Source organism: Leuresthes tenuis, unplaced genomic scaffold, assembly GCF_036924035.1.
Source record: "Leuresthes tenuis unplaced genomic scaffold, fLeuTen1.0.hap1 SCAF_24, whole genome shotgun sequence".
NCBI classification, from domain to species: Eukaryota; Metazoa; Chordata; class Actinopteri; order Atheriniformes; family Atherinopsidae; genus Leuresthes; species Leuresthes tenuis.
The window spans coordinates 25086086-25109836 of record NW_027325378.1 but is presented as its reverse complement, the minus strand read 5'-3'; the positions used below and the strand labels follow the sequence as shown (position 1 = coordinate 25109836).

Here is a 23751-nt window from a genome sequence, read left to right as displayed (position 1 = left end):
ACTTGACTTGACTTGAATGAAGAAATTTACATTACCCTTGTAAGTACATGTGAACAACATGAAATGGGCTTTAAAGAACTCAGATTTACAATGCAAAGGAGATTGTAGCTTGTATTCTATTACAGTGTAAACTACAGTCACATCTTTTTTTTTTAAGCTAAAGGAAACATCTGTTCAGATTCACAAAAAAAATAAGTTCTGAAGAGGAGGCTACATTTAAACTATGCCTCTCAGCTTGTGAGCTACTAAGAAGTCAACAATGATTATATTACATTATGGTTGCAGGGTGCTGCCTCCTGTTCTTGTTTATCCAAAGAGTGTCTTTAGAGTCTAAAACCATTTAAAACAATGTCATCCATTCTGGGGCACCACTGTGAGTGTCCCAAAAAATATATCCACAAACGAACATTCAAGGAAAAATAAGGTATTAAATTTGAGAATTATACCAGATTTTTGGGACAAAGCTCTGTAGCTTTGGTCATTAAATAAAACAGTGGCTACATGAGAACAATTTATCTTCTGATCAGTGCGCTTACATCCTGTAAAATAATCTTGGATAAAGAGGAATTCAGCAGCCATCCTTAGACAATGAAGCCTGCCCTAAGACAGATTCCCTATAAATCACTGTGAAAATCAATAGGCCTTAGTTAGCCTGGGACTGGTTGTGTCCTTGGAACATTGTGAGATGAATTAGGTGAAGTAAGATTAAGTGAAAACAAAACAGGAACAGGGGAAACCAAAAGTGTGTGATAGTGACTACAGTTGGATTAGACTTTAGGCTGAAGTTGATCTTTGAGGGAAACTTAACACACCTTTTCAAAGCTGACCAGTATGCTTCAAGTGTTAATTTTTGAGCCCATTTTCTGTGTCTGTAACATACTGTAAACAACTGATTAAAGGACATTAAATTAACAGATGTCTTAATAATAATAAATGTTATTTTAAGCCAGTATGGAAACCAGGTCCCTCGTGCCTGCACTACCTTCCAGAATATTGTCCCTACTCTGCAGATTCAACTGGAATAATAATTTTTATAATCTTATCCATACCAGTTCTATAATTTAAATATCTTTTAATCTTGGATTTTACAAAAAATTTTATATTCATCAATACTTTGAGGTTGTATCAATGCTGCGATTAAGTTAAATTTATTTTGGACATAAAATATCACAGATTAATGTACTTTATAGTGTGGCAGAAAAGGAAAAAAAAAGCTTCAGAAGTATATACAAATTGTATTATGATTCCCCAAAGTATACTAGGATAAAAGATCACCCTTAATGTTACACACTGAAACTTACACTGTTTTGTAAGTTAAACTGGAAGCTGCAGGAGACTCAGCTTGCCTCTCACAATTTTTCTGAAATGAAAAGTCAACGGAACATAGTCATGTCATAACAAAAACAGGAGTAGCATTCTACAGCTTAAATGATAAAAGGGGACACTGCCAGAAATTTTTATTCAAACATGACTCATGCAAAGATACAGCTTCTAGCAGTTACCTGATATAAGGGTTAGCATTGCAACAGGGTTAAAAAAAGACAGTAAAATTAAAACGTGTTTTTTCTTCAACATGCTGAAATATGATGCTATTTGATTAAGCTTTGAAGAATAACTTAGATACAAAGTGAAACTTAAAGCACAGAGAGTTTAAAACAAGACCAATTGTGAAGGGAATCTGAGAATACGGGAGAATGGATTCAGTTGATCGCAAAAGCTGAAACCTCATCCCTTTCTCTAATACAAACATCTATATCTGAAATAAAGGCTTAAGTGACTTGTTTTGGCAATGAAGAGTTATCTTGACCAAATGCTCTAACACTTGCCAGTTCAGTTGTAAGTGCTGCAGGTAATATGCTGCCCATTTAGCTAGTGTGCTGATGTCCATCAACAACATCAATAAGATTGAATCTGTTTTGCTAGTTGTTGCAGTTGTTTTATATAATGTATGTTATACTGTACTGTACTGTATAGCAAATGTGTTGGGGTTTTTTTTGCTCCTGAGTAGCAAGGGCTAAAAAAAAGGGAATCAAAGAAAGGGTTGGAGAGTATTACTTTCATTATTTTGGACACACTAGTTGTGATGTAACAGTCACTTCTCCAGGAGACTGTCGGCACAATGATGTGTTGGAGCTGATGGAAGCCAGAATAAGACACAGCTTAATCTAATGGAAATCCAAGGTGCATCAGGTGGCTAAATACTGTCAAGAGTCCCAAAAAAATTTAGTGTGCAAGAGCTTGTTCTAGAAAAAGCCACACCCACCCAAACTTTGTTATTTATCCTTTTGTTAAAGGGCAGGTGGCTGAAGCATATCTCATCTGTCATTGGGGAAGAAGCAGGGTATATTCTGGAGTTCACCACCACAAAAAAAACAAACAGATGAATTTATTGAAAAAGTTACTTTACTTCTAAATGACCTCTAAGCAATTCAGATAACATTAAAAACTACAGAAGCAGAAGAAAGTTATCCATATAATGTAAAATGAGTATGGAAAAAGGCACATGCAGTGAGTTTGGCTGGTAAGCAAATGTTGAGCTCCACCTTCCATTTTCTCTTCACTTGTTCTTGGCGGCCAGTGGTTTGCGGCTGATCTTCTTACTCTTATCGTTGCTCTTTTTGGGGGGTTCTGGGTTAGCCTGCATGTGTCTGCCATAGAGACTGTGATTCCAGAGAGAAAGGAGAAGAGATAATCAGCATTAAAAGACATCAAATGAATTCTCTATGTACAGGTTTGTGTTGCAAGATACAAAGTCAAATAAGAGCAAGATATAAACATATACAGTATATATATTAATAGACACATATACATACATATATATACATATACACATACACACATATACAATACCAGTCAAAAATTTGGACACACTTTCACATTTAATGTTTTTCTTTATTATTACATTGTAGATTCTCACTGGTCATCAAAACTATGAATGAACACATGGAATTATGTAGTAAACAAAAAAGTCTATATATGTTTCATATTTTAGATTCCTCGGAGGAGCCACCCTTTGCTTTGTTGACAGCACTGCAAACTCTTGGCCTTCTCTCAATGAGCTTCATCATGTAGTCACCTGAAATGGTTTTCACTTCACAGGTGTGCCTTCTCAGGGTTCATTTGTGGAATTTCTTTCCTTCTTAATGGGATTGGGACCATCAGTTGTGTCGTGCAGAAGTCAGGTTGGTACATGGCTGACAGCCCTGTATGACAACTGTTAGAACTCATATTATGGTAAGAACCAATCAGCTAAGTAAAGAGAAACGACAGTCCATTGTTACTTTAAGAACTGAAGGTCAGTCAGTCCAGAAAATTGCAAAAATTTTTAATGTGTCCCCAAGTGCAGTCGCAAAAGCCATCAAGCGCTACGACGAAAATGGCTCACGAGGACTGCCCCAGGAAAGAAAGACCAAGAGTCACCACTGCTGCTGAGGATAAATTCATCCGAGTCACCAGCCTCAGAAATCGCAAGTTAACAGCACCTCAGATTAAAACCTAGATGAATGCCACATGGAGTTCTTGTAGCAGACACATCTCTACATCAATTGTTCAGAGGAGACTGCGCGAATCAGGCCTTTATGGTCAAAACGCTACAAAAACTACTAAGGAAAAGCAACAAGCAAGTGATTTGTTTGGGCCAAGAAACACAAGAAATGGACATTAGACCAGTGGAAATCTGTGCCTTGGTCTGATGAGTCCAAATTTGAGATCGTTAGTCCCACCGGCCGTGTCTTTGTGCGGATGGTATCTATATCTATATGCATGGTTCCCACCGTGAAGCATGGAGGAGGAAGTGTGATGGTGTGGGGGTGCTTTGCTGATGTCACTGTTGGGGATGTATTCAAAATTGAAGGCACACTGAACCAGCATGGCTACCACATGCCATCCCATCTGTTTTGCATTTAGTTGGACCATAATTTATTTTTCAACAGGGGAATGACCCCAAACACACCTCCAGGCTGGGTAAGGGCTATTTGACCAAGAAGGAGAGTGATGGAGTGCTGCGCCAGATAACCTGGCCTCCACAGTGACCTGACCTAAACCCAATCGAGATCGTTTTTGATGAGATGGACCGCAGAGTGAAGGCAAAAGGGCCAAAAAGTGCTCAGCATCTCTGGGAACTACCTTATTGGAAAACAATTTCAGGTAACTAACTCATGAAGCTCATTGACAGAACGCCAAGACTGTGCAAAGCAGTAATCAAAGCAAAGAGTGGGTATTTTGAAGAATCTAAAATAAAAAACATGTTTAGAGTTATTTTACACTTAATTGATAATTCTATGTGTTCATTCATAGTTCTATATATATATATATATATATATATATATATATATATATATATAAAGGGTAGAATCTCCAGAAGGCATTCAGATGGTCAAAATGATTCATCCATTTTCTATACTCGCTTAATCCAGTTCAGGGTTACGAGGTTGGTAGCGGAATAAAACTGTATACATATCTCTGACAGGTTACCAATGTACCAAGATGTGCTTAAGCACTAGCAAATAAAATAACTGACCTCCAAACTGCTTGTGCATAATATTGATATAGTTGCTCCTTTTTAGAGCCATACATTATTCACTCACCACAGATTAAAAACTGTCAAGTAGCACACAAGCAGTCTGATCCTAAACAGCTTATTAGTACCCAACAGTTCAATTCTCAAAATATATTCACAGTACATAAATGTGCCCATTAACAGTTAACACACACAGCTGTAGAGTCTTGTTCAGCAATGATTGTCCACTTTCACTGTGGTTTACTTATTAGTGTCAGTTACACACACAGACACTCATGCCAACACTGTCACTTTTTCTCCCCCATGGGTGTCTCTTCCTTGCAAAGGGGCAAGAGAACTCACTGGAGTGGAAAGACTTTTCGTCAGCCCAGTCTGTCCATACTCCTCCTTACAAACTAATTATTTCTCTTACTTTACTTCATGCTAAGGCTGGATTATTTAAAAAAAAAAAAAATTTAAAGTATTTTTTCACTGATGAAGTAGACAGAACTGCAAGAACTATCAGGGAGGATGTTGAAGCTATTTTAGAAGTCTTATCACCATTATCACATATACAGTCCATTACAAAAGTATTCACCCGTTTGAAATTATTGTTGTCTTACAACAATATATATACACAATATAAATATATATTATCTTGTATCATGCAACATACCTATCAGTTTGAATGCAACTGTGAAACAAGTCTTAAGGGGGAAAACAAATTAAAACGGAACTGGTGTAATTATTTATCCCACCAAGTGCCCTTTTGCAACAACAATTACAAATGCCAATCTCTTGGTATATTCTCTATTAAGCTTGCCACATCTAGCCACCGCAATTTTTGCCAATTTGTTCAGACAAAACTTTTCAAGCTGGATGGATTCAGCTGGTGCAATCTATAAATCATACCACAGACCGTTAATGAGACAGAGGCCTGGACTTTGAGACCATTCTAATACATGTAAACATAAAATGTGTAGTCTATCAGAAAATGTTCAATGCTTAGTCAGACTATCTTATATTCCAATTTTTAAATTCTCTGGAGGACTGAAATAGATTTCTTTAAAGTTTGGCCCAGATTTAGCGCCATTCATCATTTCATGTAGGTTGAAAAATGTACAGTATGAAATACAAAGTCATAATTATCAGGCCAACTTGTCAGCCATGACATGAAAATAACCAAAATATGGTCTATGTCACCCTCATTCCAAACAATTAGCTCTGAGCTATTGAGACAATAAATCTGGGTATGTCCTGTGATAACTGTCACCAGCACACCCCATTCATACATCATGGGGTTCTAGGACGTTTGGAGGGTGGGTCAACTATTGTTTTTTTTTTAATGTGACATTTGTCATTAATTGAAACCATAACTCTGCTGTGTAAGGTCTTCACTGTAACTAAGTACTATGAAATGTTCATTGAATTGAGTTACGATTGCAGTTCAACTTAGCCATTTAATTAGATCTCCATCCTTGTCCAAGTATACAGGCACAGGAGGGGAATCAAGTCATGAACTGTTACCTTCTGAAAGAAAAAAAAAAACCTAAAACTTTTTATTATTTGGTGGTATTAATGTACACTAACAGCTTAGTGTTTGTAAAACATGCAAATAGAACTTTTGACCATGTGCAAAGCCTCTAGGCTCATATGAGTCTGATTAAGTGTACAAATGCCTGAGTGATTAGACTCCCAACTGCATTATCTGGGTGAGCTCGTCAAGCTGTCAGAGCTTCAGCTTTGTACGATTTTGGTCAGACCAACATGTTTACATGGAAATGTCTGGCTTTGGTCAGACAAACACTGTTTTTTTTTTCTTTTTTTCCCCTACATGCCATGTAAGCAATGAGAACATGTTTTTACATGGTTAGTTTGTGGTTTTTTTTTAAAATCATCATTGGAAATGTAACATGAAAGGATCTTTAGTTCTTGACATGCTTTTCATGCAGCAGGAGGTAAAAAAAAAAAGTTTGAGAAGACGAGGCAAAAAAATATGGCCAACAGTCTGAAAATATATAGAATTTATATTAATAAAAAAAAAAATTCAGCTACCAGCACACAAGAAGAAGTATAAGTAGAAAAGAAAAAATAGAAGCTTTTGGTGAAGGTTTTTGAGAAGTAATAGGTTCAGATGTAATCCCACCAGGTGTACAACTCAGTGGATACCATACTGTAGTGTGTGTGTTTGTGTGTAATTACATTAGATTTCATCAAATCGAATATTGTGGTTTGTTAACAAGAATAAATTAATTCCAAATATTGAGGTTTTGGTAATTTAAATTCAACATTTTCACAATCTAAGGCTTTAAATTATGCAGTTAATCAAAAACGCTATTGAACTCTTGCACTGGTCCATTCCTTTAGCCCACTGCAGCTCAGTGTCAAGTTTCCTATGCCCTCAAGGGTTCAAGTTCACACCACTAATGCTTCAGCCCATGATTTTAGTTAATTTAGTAAACAACAGAGACAATAATTAATGTAAAAGTTGTGTCAAAGAGGTATCACAAAGATTTTTCTTGTCACTTCTAGGATTGATGGATGGAATACATTTTATACTAACAGTCATGTTTAAAAAAAATTTTTAAACATGGGTACATCCACTAAAACTAGCCAAATAAACCTTTTCCCATTGCCAGTAGCTGTGTTTACTCTCTGTGCTCTGGGCGCTATAACATATACAGAACTGAAGGTACAGTCCAGTAATATCACTATCACCCAGGGAACTGTCCTGTAACTATGACAACATGAAGGGCTGTGTTGAACCATAGCTTCTGATAAGCTTGACTCTCTGAGATTAGACTATTTTCTTCTTTCATTTTTTTATTCTTGCACCACGGACGTCAACATCACACAGTGAGACAGAAAGTGAGCTGCCAGTTGTCTTGCAGGGAGTAAAATTAATCAGTGTCTTTATTCATGAATATTTGCACTATCTGAGCCTCCAAGGGATAAGTTAAGGTTGATAAACTTCTGTTTCTATAAAAAAAAAATAAATAAATAAATAAAAAAGAGAAAATAATTATAGCTGTCCTCAGTTTTGCTACTCAAAGCTAAGCATCCTTATTGAAAATTAGCATTTATAGCTGGGCATTTTATTCCCGTCAATACCTTACAGAGCTCAAGCTGGTAAATCCCCACGACAATTCCAGTTATTTGACATGGGACTGGATGAAAATTAAACACTTTCACATAGCTCTCAACAAGCAGGTGTTAGCTGGTGTAAGTCTTTTGTTTAGATTAAATTTTTTAGCCAGTGTATGGGCTGGAATCACTGTCTATAATCAATCATTAAAATGTGTTTGCTATTGGTACTGCAATAATGAACCAATTACAATAGCAACAGTTTACTTATAACTCTATATTTGTGACTCATTTGTATTTTTGTCATTAGAATGCAGTCACAGACCAACTCTGTCTTCCAGTCTCTGTCCAAGTCTTTTTTCAAGGTCTTCCAGACAACCACCAGGTTGACCAATGAGTTTATCGGTCACTTTATTATAAAATGTGGATTTAATTTGTTATTCAGCAGAGATATAAAAGGACACCTTTATTCAAACTCATTTTGACAGGTGACCTGTGACCTCTTATCGATCAATCAAATTAATATGACAGGTGACCTTTGTTTGACATCCGTTTGCTGACATCTGGGGATATGACTTTTGACCTCTTATCGATCGATCAAGCTATTTTGACGTGTGACCTCTGTTTGACATAGATTAGCCATCTGTTGAAGAGATCTAAGGAAGGAAGGGGGTGTTTATGGCTAGGGTTAAGAATGATTACAGCTAAAGTCAGGAGGTTGTGAGAAATATATTAGTTGAATGTTTAAATAAGAGAAAGGGTTAGGGTTAATAGAAAAGGTTAAGTTGTAGAAGTGGTCAGCATTTTAACAGCTTCAAAGACCGGTCCCTGTAAGGTAAAGATGGGAAAATAATTAGATGTGTGGGGTGGGGTCTGTTAACAGACATCTGGTTGTCTCTGGCTGCACCATACTGTGACACTGAACGGAGGATGGGTTGTTTATAGCAAATAGAGGTAGGTTTAAATTACATGAAAAAGGTTTCCCTCTTAGTTTGCATACATGTTGTATATGGTATCATGGGCTAATCTACAGAGAATTCACTAATAGAACAGGTTGCCCATAAAGTTTACATCTAGTTCTCGCTCTGACTGATCAGCTCACACTATGAGAGCCAACTGCAGGGGGTCGTAAGAATGCATCATGCTGCGGCACTGGGCTGTAGGGGGCAAATGGCCCGGGTCAATAAGAATGCAAAGTACAGTGTGGTAAACAGTATGTGTCGTTGTCTTAGTTCGCAAGTAAACAAATGAACACATATGATGTTCACTAGGATGCACCATGCTGTGTGGGAATGAGACAACGTCTTACTTCACAAGTAAACAGAATCAATCTGTTACTAACCGTAGGGTGGATATAAACTAAGTGTGAAGAGCAAATGGGTTGAAATTAGCACTTCAAGAAATTTTTAAAACACTCCCTTATTTCTATGGAGGGGGGTAAGACTATATAAAATGGTTCAGGCATTTACGTCAGGGGCTCAACCGACAGGATAGGAACCATGGACACAGGTACGCAAAAAGTCTCCTTAAAACTTTAAAAAAAAAAAAAAAAACCAACAAAAAAAACCAAAAAAAAAAAACCAACAACAAACAACTTTTTTAGGACGGAAAACAAGAGCATTTTTATTTATTTATTTTTTTTCCCTCTCTTAACCACCTTAATACCTTAATAACCGAAAGGCAGAGTTGTACCGTCAGGAAAAAGGCGTCTCTTGTCATACACCACCCGGAACTTTTTCTGGAATGTCACATTTTTTAACAGAAACCCCTTTTTTATCTCTTCTGATGGTACGCTGAGGGGTCTCGATCACCGTTTCTCTGGAGTCAGCCAAGTATCCCTCCACTAACTCTTTGACGCTGTCAAAGTTGACCTTCTCGCTGCATTCATGCGTCTGAGTGATGCCTTTAACGCGCATCGATACTTTTTTCTGATTTCTGGTCTGGTAGGCGTAACTCTTGGGTCCTGCTGCAACAAATTCCTGAATTGTGTCACCTCCCAGCTCGTCGGTCAAATCCCCCAGATAGTTTCCCAGTTTCAGTGGAGTCTCACCTTTTTTCACCACATAGATCAGACTGTCTGTGTCTATGTAGAGAATTTTGTCCTGCATTACTTCCAGACAGCTGTACAGTTTTAAACGTGCATATGCGGTGGTAAATGCTGCAATGAATACATTGTTTACCTTGTTGGGTGGAGCGATGCACCGTTTGTTGTAAGTCCACTGCAACATGCACATGTCAGGGTTTAGAAAGTGGAAGTAGGCTATCTTGTATTTACCCGAGAACATGAAATTAAAAAATTCATTCGGGTCTGTGACGATGGTGGTCTGATGGAGGTCGCTTCTCTGCGCAAATTTCCCCCAGAAACTGTTCAGACACAGTTTAGCCACCTGTCTTTTAGCAGGGTTCACCTCTATTTTGCTGGTATCCAACTGAATACCTTGATGGAGTTTGTAATCACTGACGTACCTCTGCTTACTCTCCTCATCAACTGCGTCTGCGGGATATCCTGAAGCCTCTTGTTTACCCTTAAGAAATGTGTGTATGTAGTCTACAAAGATTGAGCTACTGGTCCTCTCAAAGTGCCACACCTCAGTGATTTTAGCAAGACGATAACCAAGCTTTAACGCCTTGCTAAACTCCACACTCACCCACACACCTGTTAGTGCTCTCTCCTCATCGCTGTGGCTGCACGCACCTGCCTGGTTATTCATTTCAGCACAGGTGCGACAGAGAGTGAATACAAGTTTTCCGTGAGATGACTTGTAAGGTAAAACTGGGAAAAACAGCCCACGCGGAGGATAAACAACAGCTCTTATGAAACCAAAGTAGCTGTCAGGGTCATCAAAATCTCTGCAGATGATTCTGGGATGGCCGAGAGGGTAAGGAAAGCTGCAATTTACATAGGGGTAAAGAGATGTAAAGTCAGCGTAGTGCACAGTTTCATCTACCCCCGCACTGTACCTCAACCTGAGTGCGCAGGTCCGACCACCGTACAGTGCCTGTCTCGGAGAGAGAGGTTCAGGGGCGTTAAAGCTCTTGAGAAATTCAATCACCTCCGGATGGGACTTTTTCATCTCAGTCCACTCGTGCTCCCACATGATATGCAGACGAAGACCGTACACTGACTGAAGTTCTCTCTCTCTCTCATGGGTCTCTGCATAGAACTTTTCAAACGGCTCCTTCCTCAGCGGACATGTGTCTTGAGGCTGATAGCAGATGGGGCAGCCGTGAAAGAAACAGCCGTAAAACTCAAAAGCTACCCTCACACCGTCAATTTCCGCATACCCATCTACGTGATAAGGACCGATTCCTTTTTCCCCTGTGTTTAACGCATGGCTAATCTCAATCCCTCTGCTAAACGCTAACCACTCCAGCCACTGGATGGATGCGTTTGAGAAGGTCTTACTCTGCTGACTGTAATCAACGGGTGAAGGTATGGCCAGGGTTTTAGGCTGCAGAAAGTTGGCGGTAAAAACCTTCATACAGGCCGACGCGATCGTGATGCATTTCAGGGGGTCCACGCGCGTCTCGTTAAAGAATTGCTCGCGGAATTTGACACACCCCTTGAACAGTATATCTACATCATTTTTGCAGTAAAGCATGCTCTGTTCACGAAAGTTAAAGGTGCCTTTACAAACTCCATCGTACCATCTGTAGAACTCTCCCTGCTCACTGGGGCTCATGAGTTCTACAGAGTAGTAACTCGGTGAAGGAAAAGGCCCCACATATTTCAAATTCTGCTCTGAAGAGAATCTGTGGGGAAAGAAACCTTTGGTATGATCACTGAAACCTAACGCTTTCGGCATCATACTCAGTTTCATAGCCAGGAAGGACAGACTATCGATGAATCTCAAACCATAATCACAGTCTGTAAAACAGAGAATTTTACTCCCCTGTGTGATGAGAGAGGGCTTCATACCTAGTTGCACCATGACGTTAAGGATTAGATAACTATCATAACCTCGTCCGTTGTGAGCAATAAACGTGTATCCACGGTAGCGTGGTCTCCTGAAACGGAGGAGGAATTTCTTGACACAATCCAACCCGTAGGCAGACCACTCCACACCTTTCAGCGTTTTTGCACAGACCAGAAAGGGGACGTGCACATCGTTCTGACCGACTAAGGATTCAAAATCATAAAAGATCAGTTTTTCGTCAAGCCGTTCGTCGGTGCTGGTAGGCTGAATGTAACACTGATGTCCACCGAGAGTTGGTGTAGAACCGAGGGTCAGTTTCTCACCACAGATTTTACATTTTAAACCTTCACACACGTGGGGGGTTTTTACCTTAGTCATCGCAACGCGATAAAATCTCTTACACGTCGGACACCTTTTAATCAGATCACAATGACTCACTTGCATTCTGGCTTGGGGTCTCTCACGAGGTTCTTTGTGTCTGTTGAAGCACGACGAGTTACGACAGCTTCTGTTGCAATCGCCACAAAATACAGGACTGAGCTCTTGATTTGTACATGACGAGTCGCAACACACAGGACAGTAACCAGGACAGTAGTGTGAGTGTGGCTCATTGTAACTGGTGTAGCAGTGCTCGCAAATGTACTTCGACCCTAAAAATCCTTTGAGGTTTTTTATTCCATAGTAATGGTTTTGGAGTAATAACAGAAAGAGAGGGCTTGATCGATCTCTGAAATCAGTCTCAAATTTACACAGAGCTCGATCACCCTTGGTTCTGTGAAACACCACAATTTTTCTGTTTAGGATTTTTTCGAATTTTCCAACATCACCGAAAGACACAGGCGTCTGATCAGTCAGCCCTGCCTGACGCTGCCACTCTCTCGCCTGGGCCGAAGCCTGACTATCGGTAAATTTAGAACCGGAGACGTGCGCGAGACTGATGGCGAAACAGAGCTGATTGTCACAGTTATCTGTAATGTACAAGTGACGTTTTTTCTTATGGATTAATTCGCATTCTAAGGTTTTTGAAGCCTTCCGTTTGGCGCCCCCTGTAGGGTTTCTTACTACCTGGAGGACTAACTCCATGTTAGTATCAGAGGCAATCTCTGCGTTCGATTGAGTTAACTCGTCTAAAAAGTCCAGAAAGGCTTTCAGGATTACATCAGACTCATTTGTGACAGAAACGGTAATATGTTGAGAAATACTCTCACCTACTAATTCTAGCTGGACGACATCATTACATCTGGCGTGTGATCGCGCTGTTTCTGCCACTTCAATAAGATTTCTCATAACAGCTGAAGTGAACTCAGCGATGTTGGGCATTCTATCAGGGCACGGACGCGGTATTGTGACGGGACGTCTTATTTCAAGACAATTGTAGCGTTCCCGCTCAATCGGTTGAGGTGTAGCTCTCCGACTCGTTTCAGGGACGGCTACGTTCTCCTGATTCACCCCCCTACCATGCTGCAGAGTTTGTTCTGCTGCAGCTGGAGAAGGTAAAGAATTCAGATTTGATGAGGCTGTGTCTGATGCTGAAGATTGAGAAGCACTAATCGCTGAGGCTGTCTCTAGTGATGTGACACAAGGAGCTGGATTTGATGACTCATTTTGTAAACTCGGGCCGGGTGGCGGAGGCCCGTTTAAATTCAGGACTGACGATTCTAATTCAGGGACGGCTACGTTCTCCTGATTGACCCCCCTACCATGCTGCAGAGTTTGCTCTGCTGCAGCTGGAGAAGGTAAAGAATTCAGATTTGATGAGGCTGTGTCTGATGCTGAAGATTGAGAAGCACTAATCGCTGAGGCTGTCTCTAGTGATGTGACACAAGGAGCTGGTTTTGATGACTCATTTTGTAAACTCGGGCCGGGTGGCGGAGGCCCGTTTAAATTCAGGACTGATGATTCTAATTCATGTAACACATCAATTTGACCATTTTCATCTTCTTCAATATTCATAGGAGATGATTGATAATCGATATTAAGGAGCGCATACTCCAGTGGTGTAAAGTAATCCCACACATGAACCGGTATGGGTATGTTTTCCAAATTTCCCACAGCCTCGGATATTACAGCCGGCACAGCTCTGCCTGCTTGATTATCCATCTTTACACAGAATTGAGAATGGCTAAGAGGGGTTAAGATATCTACTTATATATATATACACACATTTACTTTACTTCGAAATCACGGCCAAGTCACGGTTAATTCTCTGTATAAGAATCTCGCTACTTCTCATGAATGCCCGAGCTCTTGATCTTTCACGTCGGATGGTAGCGTTTCTTTTCCTCCACAGACGAGGGTCGGGCCGGCTTGGAGGATTTATCCGTTCTATTGACAGATCGGCCTCTGTGGTTGAAGGAGAAATAACCATAAAAGTATTTTGAATATACCTGGTTCAGTGATTGTGAATTTAAAAAAAAATAAAAATAAAAAATAATAAAAAAAAAATAAAAAAAATAAAAAAAAAAATTAAGAATTAAAAATTAAAAATTTAAATTAAAATAAATGAAAAAAATTAAAGAAATTATATATAAAAAAATAAAAAATAATAATAATAATAATAATTTAAAATAATAATAATAATAATAATAATAATAATAATAGGCTGTACCTTTCATTAGCCCTTCGACAAGCGACAGTCTGTTGCGCACTCTATTGCACCGCCGATTCTTCACCACGGACCTCACGGGAGCTATAACATCAGATTCTGTCAAATTGAAACACAGTTTAATAGCGTAAAATAGATAAATAAATAAATTTAAAAAAAAAAAAAACCTTGCTTAAGTATACACTATGTGAAATTTGCATAGATGTTACCATGTAATGCTCCCGTTGAATGCAGCACGGATAAGTGGACAGAGCAGTAATAATATATCAACTGGCTTGTTTTACAGGCACCAGACATGAGTTCTACTGGAAAAAAAAAGGCTGCGCTCTTTTAACCCCTCTCACCCTTCACGCTCTCCCTATGCGTCACATCCGTGTTGATGACGTATGACGCTTACGCGCTCACGTGAGAAAACAAAAACAATGAGTGATGAGTTTTTTTTAAAAACTTACCCCGCTGATCAGGCTGTTTAGCGAGGGGTCCCTCCTCCCCGCGAGCAACGCTTGGCGCCTCTAATAGCTGCGCCGTTATGCAGCCTAGTAAACCGACAGCCCCTCCAGCCCCTGCAGCTGTGTCGGTATGGTAGCCGCTCACAGGCGACTCGGGTCGTTGGGTTTCTCGTGGGCTGTAAGGTATACTCGGTGGTGTGTGTAGAACAGATGTTTCCTGCCGTCCGTCCTCTGTACTAACACTCGGACACTCAGTTGAAAACTGTTTGTGTTGTACAGGGAGCAGTCTTCGTCGTAGCCGGGATTTATTCAGGGAAAGTCCGTTTCCCCCTCCCGGCGCGTTTAAAGTCAATTCACCTTCGAACACGGCTGGGTTCTTCTTTTTTCGGCCTTGCTCCACACTGTTTAGTAAATCTGTGAACAATTACATCTGTTGTTATTTCATTGAAACATTTCACTTGTTAAAGGTTATTAAAGTTAAAGTAACATTACCATAATCGGCTTGCGTCAATATGAAGTCATCCAAATCCTCTGCGTCCAACTCTGGAAATTAACACTCTGTCATGGTGTGGTAATATAATTATACACGCATTCATATGTTTAACATCAGATCTTTTTTACTTACCGTTGAATACTCCTAAGAGTGCCAAAGAACCGCCGGTTGGCTGTGTATGGACGTCAGCTCTTGTTTTCCGTCCTAAAAAAGTTGTTTGTTGTTGGTTTTTTTTTTTTGGTTTTTTTTGTTGGTTTTTTTTTTTTTTTTTAAAGTTTTAAGGAGACTTTTTGCGTACCTGTGTCCATGGTTCCTATCCTGTCGGTTGAGCCCCTGACGTAAATGCCTGAACCATTTTATATAGTCTTACCCCCCTCCATAGAAATAAGGGAGTGTTTTAAAAATTTCTTGAAGTGCTAATTTCAACCCATTTGCTCTTCACACTTAGTTTATATCCACCCTACGGTTAGTAACAGATTGATTCTGTTTACTTGTGAAGTAAGACGTTGTCTCATTCCCACACAGCATGGTGCATCCTAGTGAACATCATATGTGTTCATTTGTTTACTTGCGAACTAAGACAACGACACATACTGTTTACCACACTGTACTTTGCATTCTTATTGACCCGGGCCATTTGCCCCCTACAGCCCAGTGCCGCAGCATGATGCATTCTTACGACCCCCTGCAGTTGGCTCTCATAGTGTGAGCTGATCAGTCAGAGCGAGAACTAGATGTAAACTTTATGGGCAACCTGTTCTATTAGTGAATTCTCTGTAGATTAGCCCATGATACCATATACAACATGTATGCAAACTAAGAGGGAAACCTTTTTCATGTAATTTAAACCTACCTCTATTTGCTATAAACAACCCATCCTCCGTTCAGTGTCACAGTATGGTGCAGCCAGAGACAACCAGATGTCTGTTAACAGACCCCACCCCACACATCTAATTATTTTCCCATCTTTACCTTACAGGGACCGGTCTTTGAAGCTGTTAAAATGCTGACCACTTCTACAACTTAACCTTTTCTATTAACCCTAACCCTTTCTCTTATTTAAACATTCAACTAATATATTTCTCACAACCTCCTGACTTTAGCTGTAATCATTCTTAACCCTAGCCATAAACACCCCCTTCCTTCCTTAGATCTCTTCAACAGATGGCTAATCTATGTCAAACAGAGGTCACACGTCAAAATAGCTTGATCGATCGATAAGAGGTCAAAAGTCATATCCCCAGATGTCAGCAAACGGATGTCAAACAAAGGTCACCTGTCATATTAATTTGATTGATCGATAAAAGGACACCTTTATTCAAACTCATTTTGACAGGTGACCTGTGACCTCTTATCGATCAATCAAATTAATATGACAGGTGACCTTTGTTTGACATCCGTTTGCTGACATCTGGGGATATGACTTTTGACCTCTTATCGATCGATCAAGCTATTTTGACGTGTGACCTCTGTTTGACATAGATTAGCCATCTGTTGAAGAGATCTAAGGAAGGAAGGGGGTGTTTATGGCTAGGGTTAAGAATGATTACAGCTAAAGTCAGGAGGTTGTGAGAAATATATTAGTTGAATGTTTAAATAAGAGAAAGGGTTAGGGTTAATAGAAAAGGTTAAGTTGTAGAAGTGGTCAGCATTTTAACAGCTTCAAAGACCGGTCCCTGTAAGGTAAAGATGGGAAAATAATTAGATGTGTGGGGTGGGGTCTGTTAACAGACATCTGGTTGTCTCTGGCTGCACCATACTGTGACACTGAACGGAGGATGGGTTGTTTATAGCAAATAGAGGTAGGTTTAAATTACATGAAAAAGGTTTCCCTCTTAGTTTGCATACATGTTGTATATGGTATCATGGGCTAATCTACAGAGAATTCACTAATAGAACAGGTTGCCCATAAAGTTTACATCTAGTTCTCGCTCTGACTGATCAGCTCACACTATGAGAGCCAACTGCAGGGGGTCGTAAGAATGCATCATGCTGCGGCACTGGGCTGTAGGGGGCAAATGGCCCGGGTCAATAAGAATGCAAAGTACAGTGTGGTAAACAGTATGTGTCGTTGTCTTAGTTCGCAAGTAAACAAATGAACACATATGATGTTCACTAGGATGCACCATGCTGTGTGGGAATGAGACAACGTCTTACTTCACAAGTAAACAGAATCAATCTGTTACTAACCGTAGGGTGGATATAAACTAAGTGTGAAGAGCAAATGGGTTGAAATTAGCACTTCAAGAAATTTTTAAAACACTCCCTTATTTCTATGGAGGGGGGTAAGACTATATAAAATGGTTCAGGCATTTACGTCAGGGGCTCAACCGACAGGATAGGAACCATGGACACAGGTACGCAAAAAGTCTCCTTAAAACTTTAAAAAAAAAAAAAAAAACCAACAAAAAAAACCAAAAAAAAAAAACCAACAACAAACAACTTTTTTAGGACGGAAAACAAGAGCTGACGTCCATACACAGCCAACCGGCGGTTCTTTGGCACTCTTAGGAGTATTCAACGGTAAGTAAAAAAGATCTGATGTTAAACATATGAATGCGTGTATAATTATATTACCACACCATGACAGAGTGTTAATTTCCAGAGTTGGACGCAGAGGATTTGGATGACTTCATATTGACGCAAGCCGATTATGGTAATGTTACTTTAACTTTAATAACCTTTAACAAGTGAAATGTTTCAATGAAATAACAACAGATGTAATTGTTCACAGATTTACTAAACAGTGTGGAGCAAGGCCGAAAAAAGAAGAACCCAGCCGTGTTCGAAGGTGAATTGACTTTAAACGCGCCGGGAGGGGGAAACGGACTTTCCCTGAATAAATCCCGGCTACGACGAAGACTGCTCCCTGTACAACACAAACAGTTTTCAACTGAGTGTCCGAGTGTTAGTACAGAGGACGGACGGCAGGAAACATCTGTTCTACACACACCACCGAGTATACCTTACAGCCCACGAGAAACCCAACGACCCGAGTCGCCTGTGAGCGGCTACCATACCGACACAGCTGCAGGGGCTGGAGGGGCTGTCGGTTTACTAGGCTGCATAACGGCGCAGCTATTAGAGGCGCCAAGCGTTGCTCGCGGGGAGGAGGGACCCCTCGCTAAACAGCCTGATCAGCGGGGTAAGTTTTTAAAAAAAACTCATCACTCATTGTTTTTGTTTTCTCACGTGAGCGCGTAAGCGTCATACGTCATCAACACGGATGTGACGCATAGGGAGAGCGTGAAGGGTGAGAGGGGTTAAAAGAGCGCAGCCTTTTTTTTTCCAGTAGAACTCATGTCTGGTGCCTGTAAAACAAGCCAGTTGATATATTATTACTGCTCTGTCCACTTATCCGTGCTGCATTCAACGGGAGCATTACATGGTAACATCTATGCAAATTTCACATAGTGTATACTTAAGCAAGGTTTTTTTTTTTTTTAAATTTATTTATTTATCTATTTTACGCTATTAAACTGTGTTTCAATTTGACAGAATCTGATGTTATAGCTCCCGTGAGGTCCGTGGTGAAGAATCGGCGGTGCAATAGAGTGCGCAACAGACTGTCGCTTGTCGAAGGGCTAATGAAAGGTACAGCCTATTATTATTATTATTATTATTATTATTATTATTTTAAATTATTATTATTATTATTATTTTTTATTTTTTTATATATAATTTCTTTAATTTTTTTCATTTATTTTAATTTAAATTTTTAATTTTTAATTCTTAATTTTTTTTTTTATTTTTTTTATTTTTTTTTTATTATTTTTTATTTTTATTTTTTTTTAAATTCACAATCACTGAACCAGGTATATTCAAAATACTTTTATGGTTATTTCTCCTTCAACCACAGAGGCCGATCTGTCAATAGAACGGATAAATCCTCCAAGCCGGCCCGACCCTCGTCTGTGGAGGAAAAGAAACGCTACCATCCGACGTGAAAGATCAAGAGCTCGGGCATTCATGAGAAGTAGCGAGATTCTTATACAGAGAATTAACCGTGACTTGGCCGTGATTTCGAAGTAAAGTAAATGTGTGTATATATATATAAGTAGATATCTTAACCCCTCTTAGCCATTCTCAATTCTGTGTAAAGATGGATAATCAAGCAGGCAGAGCTGTGCCGGCTGTAATATCCGAGGCTGTGGGAAATTTGGAAAACATACCCATACCGGTTCATGTGTGGGATTACTTTACACCACTGGAGTATGCGCTCCTTAATATCGATTATCAATCATCTCCTATGAATATTGAAGAAGATGAAAATGGTCAAATTGATGTGTTACATGAATTAGAATCATCAGTCCTGAATTTAAACGGGCCTCCGCCACCCGGCCCGAGTTTACAAAATGAGTCATCAAAACCAGCTCCTTGTGTCACATCACTAGAGACAGCCTCAGCGATTAGTGCTTCTCAATCTTCAGCATCAGACACAGCCTCATCAAATCTGAATTCTTTACCTTCTCCAGCTGCAGCAGAGCAAACTCTGCAGCATGGTAGGGGGGTCAATCAGGAGAACGTAGCCGTCCCTGAATTAGAATCGTCAGTCCTGAATTTAAACGGGCCTCCGCCACCCGGCCCGAGTTTACAAAATGAGTCATCAAATCCAGCTCCTTGTGTCACATCACTAGAGACAGCCTCAGCGATTAGTGCTTCTCAATCTTCAGCATCAGACACAGCCTCATCAAATCTGAATTCTTTACCTTCTCCAGCTGCAGCAGAACAAACTCTGCAGCATGGTAGGGGGGTGAATCAGGAGAACGTAGCCGTCCCTGAAACGAGTCGGAGAGCTACACCTCAACCGATTGAGCGGGAACGCTACAATTGTCTTGAAATAAGACGTCCCGTCACAATACCGCGTCCGTGCCCTGATAGAATGCCCAACATCGCTGAGTTCACTTCAGCTGTTATGAGAAATCTTATTGAAGTGGCAGAAACAGCGCGATCACACGCCAGATGTAATGATGTCGTCCAGCTAGAATTAGTAGGTGAGAGTATTTCTCAACATATTACCGTTTCTGTCACAAATGAGTCTGATGTAATCCTGAAAGCCTTTCTGGACTTTTTAGACGAGTTAACTCAATCGAACGCAGAGATTGCCTCTGATACTAACATGGAGTTAGTCCTCCAGGTAGTAAGAAACCCTACAGGGGGCGCCAAACGGAAGGCTTCAAAAACCTTAGAATGCGAATTAATCCATAAGAAAAAACGTCACTTGTACATTACAGATAACTGTGACAATCAGCTCTGTTTCGCCATCAGTCTCGCGCACGTCTCCGGTTCTAAATTTACCGATAGTCAGGCTTCGGCCCAGGCGAGAGAGTGGCAGCGTCAGGCAGGGCTGACTGATCAGACGCCTGTGTCTTTCGGTGATGTTGGAAAATTCGAAAAAATCCTAAACAGAAAAATTGTGGTGTTTCACAGAACCAAGGGTGATCGAGCTCTGTGTAAATTTGAGACTGATTTCAGAGATCGATCAAGCCCTCTCTTTCTGTTATTACTCCAAAACCATTACTATGGAATAAAAAACCTCAAAGGATTTTTAGGGTCGAAGTACATTTGCGAGCACTGCTACACCAGTTACAATGAGCCACACTCACACTACTGTCCTGGTTACTGTCCTGTGTGTTGCGACTCGTCATGTACAAATCAAGAGCTCAGTCCTGTATTTTGTGGCGATTGCAACAGAAGCTGTCGTAACTCGTCGTGCTTCAACAGACACAAAGAACCTCGTGAGAGACCCCAAGCCAGAATGCAAGTGAGTCATTGTGATCTGATTAAAAGGTGTCCGACGTGTAAGAGATTTTATCGCGTTGCGATGACTAAGGTAAAAACCCCCCACGTGTGTGAAGGTTTAAAATGTAAAATCTGTGGTGAGAAACTGACCCTCGGTTCTACACCAACTCTCGGTGGACATCAGTGTTACATTCAGCCTACCAGCACCGACGAACGGCTTGACGAAAAACTGATCTTTTATGATTTTGAATCCTTAGTCGGTCAGAACGATGTGCACGTCCCCTTTCTGGTCTGTGCAAAAACGCTGAAAGGTGTGGAGTGGTCTGCCTACGGGTTGGATTGTGTCAAGAAATTCCTCCTCCGTTTCAGGAGACCACGCTACCGTGGATACACGTTTATTGCTCACAACGGACGAGGTTATGATAGTTATCTAATCCTTAACGTCATGGTGCAACTAGGTATGAAGCCCTCTCTCATCACACAGGGGAGTAAAATTCTCTGTTTTACAGACTGTGATTATGGTTTGAGATTCATCGATAGTCTGTCCTTCCTGGCTATGAAACTGAGTATGATGCCGAAAGCGTTAGGTTTCAGTGATCATACCAAAGGTTTCTTTCCCCACAGATTCTCTTCAGAGCAGAATTTGAAATATGTGGGGCCTTTTCCTTCACCGAGTTACTACTCTGTAGAACTCATGAGCCCCAGTGAGCAGGGAGAGTTCTACAGATGGTACGATGGAGTTTGTAAAGGCACCTTTAACTTTCGTGAACAGAGCATGCTTTACTGCAAAAATGATGTAGATATACTGTTCAAGGGGTGTGTCAAATTCCGCGAGCAATTCTTTAACGAGACGCGCGTGGACCCCCTGAAATGCATCACGATCGCGTCGGCCTGTATGAAGGTTTTTACCGCCAACTTTCTGCAGCCTAAAACCCTGGCCATACCTTCACCCGTTGATTACAGTCAGCAGAGTAAGACCTTCTCAAACGCATCCATCCAGTGGCTGGAGTGGTTAGCGTTTAGCAGAGGGATTGAGATTAGCCATGCGTTAAACACAGGGGAAAAAGGAATCGGTCCTTATCACGTAGATGGGTATGCGGAAATTGACGGTGTGAGGGTAGCTTTTGAGTTTTACGGCTGTTTCTTTCACGGCTGCCCCATCTGCTATCAGCCTCAAGACACATGTCCGCTGAGGAAGGAGCCGTTTGAAAAGTTCTATGCAGAGACCCATGAGAGAGAGAGAGAACTTCAGTCAGTGTACGGTCTTCGTCTGCATATCATGTGGGAGCACGAGTGGACTGAGATGAAAAAGTCCCATCCGGAGGTGATTGAATTTCTCAAGAGCTTTAACGCCCCTGAACCTCTCTCTCCGAGACAGGCACTGTACGGTGGTCGGACCTGCGCACTCAGGTTGAGGTACAGTGCGGGGGTAGATGAAACTGTGCACTACGCTGACTTTACATCTCTTTACCCCTATGTAAATTGCAGCTTTCCTTACCCTCTCGGCCATCCCAGAATCATCTGCAGAGATTTTGATGACCCTGACAGCTACTTTGGTTTCATAAGAGCTGTTGTTTATCCTCCGCGTGGGCTGTTTTTCCCAGTTTTACCTTACAAGTCATCTCACGGAAAACTTGTATTCACTCTCTGTCGCACCTGTGCTGAAATGAATAACCAGGCAGGTGCGTGCAGCCACAGCGATGAGGAGAGAGCACTAACAGGTGTGTGGGTGAGTGTGGAGTTTAGCAAGGCGTTAAAGCTTGGTTATCGTCTTGCTAAAATCACTGAGGTGTGGCACTTTGAGAGGACCAGTAGCTCAATCTTTGTAGACTACATACACACATTTCTTAAGGGTAAACAAGAGGCTTCAGGATATCCCGCAGACGCAGTTGATGAGGAGAGTAAGCAGAGGTACGTCAGTGATTACAAACTCCATCAAGGTATTCAGTTGGATACCAGCAAAATAGAGGTGAACCCTGCTAAAAGACAGGTGGCTAAACTGTGTCTGAACAGTTTCTGGGGGAAATTTGCGCAGAGAAGCGACCTCCATCAGACCACCATCGTCACAGACCCGAATGAATTTTTTAATTTCATGTTCTCGGGTAAATACAAGATAGCCTACTTCCACTTTCTAAACCCTGACATGTGCATGTTGCAGTGGACTTACAACAAACGGTGCATCGCTCCACCCAACAAGGTAAACAATGTATTCATTGCAGCATTTACCACCGCATATGCACGTTTAAAACTGTACAGCTGTCTGGAAGTAATGCAGGACAAAATTCTCTACATAGACACAGACAGTCTGATCTATGTGGTGAAAAAAGGTGAGACTCCACTGAAACTGGGAAACTATCTGGGGGATTTGACCGACGAGCTGGGAGGTGACACAATTCAGGAATTTGTTGCAGCAGGACCCAAGAGTTACGCCTACCAGACCAGAAATCAGAAAAAAGTATCGATGCGCGTTAAAGGCATCACTCAGACGCATGAATGCAGCGAGAAGGTCAACTTTGACAGCGTCAAAGAGTTAGTGGAGGGATACTTGGCTGACTCCAGAGAAACGGTGATCGAGACCCCTCAGCGTACCATCAGAAGAGATAAAAAAGGGGTTTCTGTTAAAAAATGTGACATTCCAGAAAAAGTTCCGGGTGGTGTATGACAAGAGACGCCTTTTTCCTGACGGTACAACTCTGCCTTTCGGTTATTAAGGTATTAAGGTGGTTAAGAGAGGGAAAAAAAATAAATAAATAAAAATGCTCTTGTTTTCCGTCCTAAAAAAGTTGTTTGTTGTTGGTTTTTTTTTTTTGGTTTTTTTTGTTGGTTTTTTTTTTTTTTTTTAAAGTTTTAAGGAGACTTTTTGCGTACCTGTGTCCATGGTTCCTATCCTGTCGGTTGAGCCCCTGACGTAAATGCCTGAACCATTTTATATAGTCTTACCCCCCTCCATAGAAATAAGGGAG

The 23751-nt window shown here is 40.7% G+C and overlaps 1 protein-coding gene across 1 annotated transcript in view; it reads right to left on the bottom strand.

The window, feature by feature from the left end:
- Positions 1 to 2462: 2462 nt before the first annotated feature.
- Positions 2463 to 23751, bottom strand: part of rsu1 (Ras suppressor protein 1) — a 66548-nt gene continuing 45259 nt past the window's right edge. The window contains exon 9 of the mRNA XM_072378898.1: positions 2463 to 2660. Within this exon, the coding sequence (XP_072234999.1) occupies positions 2558 to 2660 (103 nt within the window). The 3' untranslated portion in view covers positions 2463 to 2557. The remainder of the gene's footprint in view (positions 2661 to 23751) is intronic.